At 46.9% G+C, this 7,479-nt stretch overlaps 1 protein-coding gene across 1 annotated transcript; it reads left to right on the top strand.

Annotated features, from left to right (window-relative positions):
* Positions 1 to 1,310: 1,310 nt before the first annotated feature.
* Positions 1,311 to 7,222, top strand: AARD (alanine and arginine rich domain containing protein). The gene is made up of 2 exons (XM_069600816.1): positions 1,311 to 1,679; positions 5,610 to 7,222. The coding sequence occupies exons 1-2, from the start codon at positions 1,362 to 1,364 to the stop codon at positions 5,751 to 5,753; spliced, it is 462 nt and encodes a 153-aa protein (XP_069456917.1). The 5' UTR covers positions 1,311 to 1,361; the 3' UTR covers positions 5,754 to 7,222.
* The last annotated feature ends 257 nt before the right edge of the window (positions 7,223 to 7,479 follow it).

The raw sequence follows: 7,479 nt of genomic DNA, 5'->3' as shown, positions 1-7,479 counted from the left end.
CAAGTAATATCGGCACATGATTACACTGAATTGGGATTTAGAAAATAACACTTTGGAGTAAAGGGCTTTGCACGTTGTTCAGTCACTCAATTGTATCTGACTCTTTTCGACCCCATGGACAGCATCACGCCAGGTTTACTTTTCATTTTAACCCCTTCATAATGTGAAAGTGGCAGAATGGTCTCAAGAATAGAAAAGAACATGGAGTTTCAGAAACTAAGTGGCTTCTACATTGTTGGGCTTGTGGAAACAAGTGTGTGCCTACTCAGCTGTGTCGGACTCTTTGTGACCCCATAGACGGCAGCCCACCAGGCTCCCCCGTCCCTGGGATTCTCCAGGCAAGAACACTGGAGTGGGTTGCCATTTCCTTCTCCAGTGCATGAAAGTGAAAAGCGAAAATGAAGTCGCTCAGTCGAGTCCGACTCTTAGCGACTCCATGGACTGCAGGAGAAGGTGATGGCACCCCACTCCAGTACTCTAGGTTGTTGGGCTTGTGGAAACAGGTGTGTGCGTACTCAGCTGTGTCGGGCTCTTTGTAACCCCATGGCCTGCAGCCGGCTAGGGTCTTCTGTTCTTGGAATTTTCCAGGCAAGAATACTGGAATGGGTTGCCATTTCCTACTCCAGGGGATGCATCTCCTGCACTGGCAGGTGGGTTCTTTACCAGCTAAGCCACCAGGGAAGCCTTGTGGATTCCCACAAGCCTGGAATTGTGGAAAGATTATTCTAACTTGCCAATAGGGCCAAGCTTCTCCTACTAGGCTGTCTTAGCAATGTCTGGGATGGCTTCTGCTGCTGCTAAGTTGCTTCAGTTGTGTCCGACTCTGTGCAACCCCATAGACTGCAGCCTACCAGGCTCCTCCGTCCATGGGAGTTTCCAGGCAAGAGTACTGGAGTGGGGTGCCATTGTCTTCTCCCTGGGATGGCTAAGGGGTCTAATTAAACTTTATATCCTCAACACCTGTCACAATGCCTGGCCGTATAGTAGAAAGCCAGAGAAAAATATTTTAAGGGCTTCTGAAATATTAAACAATCCAAGCAACCCGGGTCTGAGACGTTCCATCCGGACCTCACTTCCACCTACCTGGATGGACTTCACTCTCTCCTTGGAATGACACTCAAGGAGCGAGAACAAGGGATCCAGTTGAAAACTCTTCTCGGGGTCATGGGAACTACTTCCTTCGTTTGTTGCTAAGCGGGGAAGGTCAGACGCGAGGCTGGAGGAGTGGAGCGCCTCTGAGTAGCAAGCGATAGCCTCGTCCCACGCGCTTCCCCGCCCCCGCCGTCACCCGCCCTAATTCTCACACTTGGGAAGAAACCCTTAGCCATACAGGTCTGGAGCTGGGAGCCGGCACCTCCGAGATGGGCCTAGAGGACACCGGCCGCCGCAGAGAAGGGCCCTCCCGGGGGCCCCACAGCATCCTCCATGCGGCCGGGCTCCGGTCCTCCGCCCTGCGTCCCTCTCGAGGCTTCCTCGAAGGCGGCAGGGGCGTGGACGGCCCGGAGGAGGCCCAGGCCGCCGGTCCGCGGCTGGAAGAGCTCAAGCGGCGGCTGGTGCGCGCCTTCCAGCGGGCGGTGCTGCGCGGCAGCTCCAGGCGTTTGCGGGAAGAGGCGGCGGCGCGGGAGGCGCAGAGCCGGGCGCGCGTGGAGAGCGCCCTGGCCGGGCTGCGCGCCGAGCTGGTGAGCGTGCCCGCGGCGGGCTCTCGGGGCCACCTCGCCTTGGTCCTCGCCCGGGGCCCTCGGCTGTAGGCCGCGCACGTGCCCCACTGAGGACTGGGGAGGCCGAGGGCAGCTTTTCCCAGGGAGACGGTGAGGCCGTGCAGCGCGGGCGAGCTGGGTTCCCGACGGCACTGATGCTACTGCCTCCCAGGCAGCATTCGGGAGGGAACCGGCTCTGCAGAGCCCAGGTGCTGGCTGACTGTCTCCGGCGAGGGCTGAGTCTACCGGTGACACAGCCAAGACCCCCGTAACCACTCCTCCTCAGCTTGTTCTCTCTCTCTCTCTCTTTTTTTTTTTTTTTCCTATCAAATAGAAAGTTCCCTCTCGGGCACTTGCAGTGTGTTTGAGCATGAAAGGGGCTGGGGCGGAAATTTCAGTGAAATAAACTCAGGGGATGGGTGGAGGGAGTCTGTTAGCAAATGTTTCTTTTATTTTGCAAGTTTTACTATCACCTTTCTCCTTGGTAAGAATTCAGAAAACAGGAAATGGTAATAAGGAATTTTGTAAAATTGTAGCTTTTTAACATTAGGCAGGAGAACTGTAGGTAACTAGTTACTGTTTTGTAGTTTAAACCATTTTCGAGTTAGGCAAAATTTGAGCAATTTAAGCTTTAAAATGGTGCTACCTATGATTATGCGTGGGAATCCTGCTGGTTCAGCGGTAAAGAATACAGCTGCAATGCAAGAGACCCGGTTCAATCCCTGGGTCGGGAAAATCCTCTGGAGATGGGAATGGCAACCCACTCCAGTATTCTTGCCTGGGAAATCATGGACAGAGGAGCCTGGTAGGCTGCACAGTCCATGGGATCCTAAGAGTTGCTCACAACTTAGCGACTAAACCACCATCACCATGAATATGCATAGTGGAGATTTGGAAAGTTATCCTCTTTTGCATTGCATGCTAATAGTAAGCACTACCTACTTTAGAACTGATTCAACCATCAGTTAATTGTCTGAAACTTAAAAGTTTACCTTGTTTCTATGTTTAAGAAGGGCAAGAAGGTAGTACATTTAATTTTCATTTAATTCTACCTGTGTTAACAATTTGAATTTGACAAAGAACGTATTAATTTTGACCCAGCCCTATAGTGGCTCACACGGTAAAGCATCTGTCTGCAATGCAGGAGACCCGGGTTCGATCCCTGGGTTGGGAAGATCCCCTGGAGAAGGAAATGGCAGCCCACTCCAGTATTCTTGCCTGGAAAATCCCATGGCCCCATAGCCTGGTAGGCTACCATCCCTTCACTTCACTATCAAAGAAACATATGATTTTCTTCCAATACCTGAGCAGTGGGTGGGTGAAACCCCTTATTAGAAGAGATGGCCTGGAGGGGCGTGCTGTGGGCCAGGATGCCAACTGGATGGCTGAGTCCAGGCTGAGCCACCCCTCTGCTGCTGACCTGGGGTGTCACCCCCTCACACCTCAGTTGACTCATATTTAAATCAGGTGAAGAAAGTATATTCAAGAAGCTCTGAGACACTTGAACTTTAGCATTCTAACTAGTCAGTCACTCCACCAGAAGGAGTTTTAAGCAAGTAATGTACCAGGGTGGGGAGAAAAAGAATAAAATTTCAAACAGGTGAGGGTTCACAGCCCAGCATTAATATTTACTGTCTCTGCTCTTATTGTTTCTGTTACCTTAGGAATGCTAATTAGTAAGTTTAGGTTTCGTCTGTAAAATGGAGATAATAAACCCATAGAATGGCTCTAAGTATTATACAAGATAATGTTACATGAAGTGCCTGGAATATAGACACTATTCAGAGTGGCTTTTACTGTTTTTCGATTGTGCCCCCCCCCCCCCACCAAATGGCAGATACATAGGCATGAAAGATCAAGGGTTTTGCTGGAAAGAGGCAGAGACCGTAACACAGATGCTGTGTTCCCGAGACACAGACCATGGTCTTGGCCGACCACTGTGTGTGACCAGTCATGAAGAGGCAGCAAAAGAGTGTGGATCCTTAGCACTATCACCAGTAGCCAGAACATGCCATTTCTGATAATGGTCTCTTGGCCAGATTTCTGTAGGAATTGACACCCATCCATATGTGTCTATCCACACCTCATTTGTTAGGGTGGTATCTGTGTAAGGAACAATGATGAACAGGTTCAGTTAATTACAGACATGTTGCTATTTTTGTTTTCATTTATTTTCATGTTGCTGTTTTTGAGATGTCATTTATACTATTGTTTGAATTGGTCTTCTTAATGGGATGTGTTGAGTTCTGGGAGTCTGGGAGTGAATTTCAGGGGTTCTATATACTTCAAATTGTATGCCAAGCTTTCTGTGCACATAAAATGCACATCTTTCCCCAGAGTGAGTTAACAGTTTTCATTAGATTCTCAATAGGATCCACGAGGAGAGAAAATTAAGGAACCATTGGTGTTCAGATTTCCTAAAGAATTATGAGTTACACATACTATTTTTTTTTTAAACTTAGGTGGTAAGCCATTATCAATAATTTAACTGATTCTGGGCATGAAGGTACAGGATGGGTATTCATCAGTTCATTTATTTGTTCCTTCACTCAGTCTTTTAACAAATACACAGAGAACCCAACATGCTGTGTGCACAGACAGTGTACCCGCGGTTAAGAGTAGGAACAGACTTTGTGCTTGAAGTCACCAGTTTAGTGTAGGCTGTGTGCTAGGAGAGGGACTCCTACAGAGTGCTGCGGAGGCACAGATGGGGTGACACAGGGAGGGCTTCTAAGCAGAGCTGGCATTTGGCTGGGCCCAACGGGAAGTGGGTGGCAAGGGGCAGAGAGGGCAGAAGATGGGGCTCAGTATGACGTGTTTATTCCAAGACAGGCAAGATTTCTGATGTGTGTGTGTGTGTGTGTGTGTGTGTATTTATAGGGCCTCTGTGCCAAACTGGAGAACTGAAGCTTCCTGTAGGGGTGTGTGGGTGTGGGGGTGTGTGTGTATATTTATAGGGCCTCTGTGCCACACTGGAGAACTGAAGCTTCCTGTAGGGGTGTGTGTGTGTGGGGGGTGGGTGCGTGGGTGGGTGGGTGGGTGCGTGGGTGGGTGGGTGTGTGTGTGTATTTATAGGGCCTCTGTGCCACACTGGAGAACTGAAGCTACCTGTAGGGGGGTGTGTGTGTGTGTGTGTGTGTTCAGCAGAGAGAACAGGGTTCTCCTGAACTGCATTAAACAAGACCCTAACTGAAGAAATATGCAGAGTTGGTTACTAGTTTTCAACTATAATGCAAAGATTATGCTGGACTGCCTCTTAGGTACACTGCCTGAAAGATCAATTTTTTCTTTTAATACATGAGGACCTTCACAAACTCCTATTGGAGGGAGGTTATAAATCAGCCTTTCTCTACAACAGATTTCAATGTAGAGTGAAAATTGTTAGATTCTATAAGTACACATAACTGTACATGTGCCTCTAAGGGGTCATTAAATGTTTTGCTCAACAGGGAGGCTGTTTAAAATCCTAAGAACTTGAAACGACAAGTAATCAAGTAAATGGGCCCAGGTCCTGAAAGCTCAGGTGGCCCTGGGCAGTCATCCTGAAGCTCAGAAAGCTCATAAAGCTCATAAAGATAAGTGATTTCCTCGCAGATCACATGCCATTGCTTGGAAACAGCCTTCCAAGGACAGGAATTTTTCAAATGGATAGCTCTGTGCATCAGCTATTTTTGTTTTCATTGCAAGGCCATTTTGAAAGCTATTTGTATATCTGGATTTTACCTTGTTGTATAGAAAGTCAGTTTTAAAGTCAGGCCAAATAGAACTGGAGAATAAGATGAGAAATACATCTTTCTTGATGTCTTATTTTCCTTTCCTACAAAATCCTTAAATTTTTCGTGTGCAGAGAGCAGGTTCATTTGATCCATATCTCAGGCTAATAAAAACCCTTATTCTTTTTCTAACTTTCAGCTGGAAATGCGTTTCCAGAATCGTCAGCTGGCCAGAACTCTGCTGGATTTAAACATGAAAATGCAACAACTGAAAAAGGAGGACGAAATGGAAACTGCATCAGAATCGCAAAGCTGTGACGATAATGCTCAGAATCTGGAATGAGTAAATGCACAGATGAAGGTTTGAACCCTAAGAATAATGCAGACAATGCCAAAACAGTTCTAACAGTAACGTGATGGATGCTTAGCATAAGATTTTCGGGGCAATTTTTAGACCAAAATCTTCTAGGCCTTGGGGAAGTGCCAGTGCTATGAGAGGGGAGAGAGAAAATGGTGTGTTGACAAGTTTTAAAGTTACGTAGTTTTTTTGGGACATAGAAGTAAAAGAAAGTACTGGGACTTACCTGTTGGACCATTGACTCATTGTCAATGAGGGGATAAGAATCTACCTGCCAATGCTGGTTTGATCCCTGGTTCTAGAAGATTCCACATGCTGTGGGGCAACTAAGCGCCGAGCTGCAACTGCTGAGCCACGCAGTGCAACTACGGAAACCCGCGCGCTCTGAGCCCGTGCTCCGCAATAGAGAAGCCGCTGCAATAAGAAGCCCGACTGTCGCAACTCGCTGTTAATAGCCTCTCGCCTCCGGTAGAGAAAGCCATCATAATAATGGACTGGAGCCTTCCAGGCTCCTCCGTCCATGGGATTTTCCAGGCAAGAGTACTGGAGTGGGATGCCATTGCCTTCTCCGAATGAAGACCCAGCACAGCCAAAATAAATAAAGTGTGAAAGAAGAACGTACGGGAGAATGTCTTATGCCAGTTTCCAGCATTTTCTCTTGTGCTCTCTTAATTTTCTGAACTTTCGTCAGAGTCGCTGTTAGTTTTTGTTCTACCCAATTATAATTCGTTTGTCTGCCCAGCCAGCTGTTTAGTAGTCTTCCGTCCACACCCTACCCCACCCCCATGTTTTGAAGAATTACTTCTGCCTGGATTCCAACCATACCCTTCAGGTCGAGTCTACCATTAAGGGTGACTCACCACCTGGGATATAGTCATGCAAATTAAGGCAGTTTGGTCAGATTGTTCTCGGGAGCTTTTGAGCTAGAACTAAGAGCAGATGAGTCTTAGAAGGTGATGGTGGAAGCTGTGGGACAGACGGGCTTGGAAGCTGCTGGCGGCTACCAAGTGAGAAGGTGTGAGCTCTTTGCAGAAGATTGAAAGCGCACCCCTGAGCGCCCAAAAGGGGAGTGAGAACTGCTCTTCCTTGGCTTTGGGGTCCAGCTGTTTAAATCCCCAGTCCTGGCTATCATTAGGATACATGAAAATTCTCTCGTAGCCTCCTATTACAGTCTCCTTTTGCCAAGTCAACTGAGTTGGACTTTTACGACTTGTACTCCAAAGACTGCTAACTAACACAATTCTTTGGCTATTAAGCTTTCAGGACTTAAAGGGCTCATGTTGAATTAGAATAGCTACCTCTGCCTTAAAAGTGCTGCCTTCTGGATGCAAAAAATAAAGCTAATTTAAAAAACAGTTGCCATATTCATAATAATCATCTGTAAAAATGAATTTATAAAACAGGTCATTTGCACATTTAATTAACAATAAAAATTAGTTCTGGAAGACAAAGGAGAACAGAATGGATGTGGTCTTTCTCTTAAATACAAGTTTTATGTGTGTGAGGATTTGAGGATTTTCTGAACAAAGTTTGTCCTTATATTTTTGGGGTTACTATTAATGAATTCTTTAAATTCTTTGGTACTTAATTTCTTCTCTCTCTGCAACTGAGGTACCACTAGGTTTCAACTTCCAGGACATTGTCAATGAGCTGTCAGCAATATCCTGAGACTAGTCCCTGGATTTCTTGAGATATTCTGCATATGTGCTCC

Source organism: Ovis canadensis, chromosome 9, assembly GCF_042477335.2.
Source record: "Ovis canadensis isolate MfBH-ARS-UI-01 breed Bighorn chromosome 9, ARS-UI_OviCan_v2, whole genome shotgun sequence".
In the NCBI taxonomy this organism is placed as follows: Eukaryota; Metazoa; Chordata; class Mammalia; order Artiodactyla; family Bovidae; genus Ovis; species Ovis canadensis.
Note: the sequence above shows the minus strand (reverse complement) of the source record. Positions and strands in the feature narration are given on the sequence as shown.

What these genes read in the sequence shown, in the direction of transcription:
- AARD (XM_069600816.1), top strand. Translation starts at nt 1,362, where the DNA reads ATGGGCCTAGAGGACACCGGCCGCCGCAGAGAAGGGCCCTCCCGGGGG. An exon ending in CCGGGCTGCGCGCCGAGCTG is followed by an intron (nt 1,680 to 5,609) that starts GTGAGCGTGCCC and finishes TCTAACTTTCAG; the next exon opens with CTGGAAATGCGTTTCCAGAA.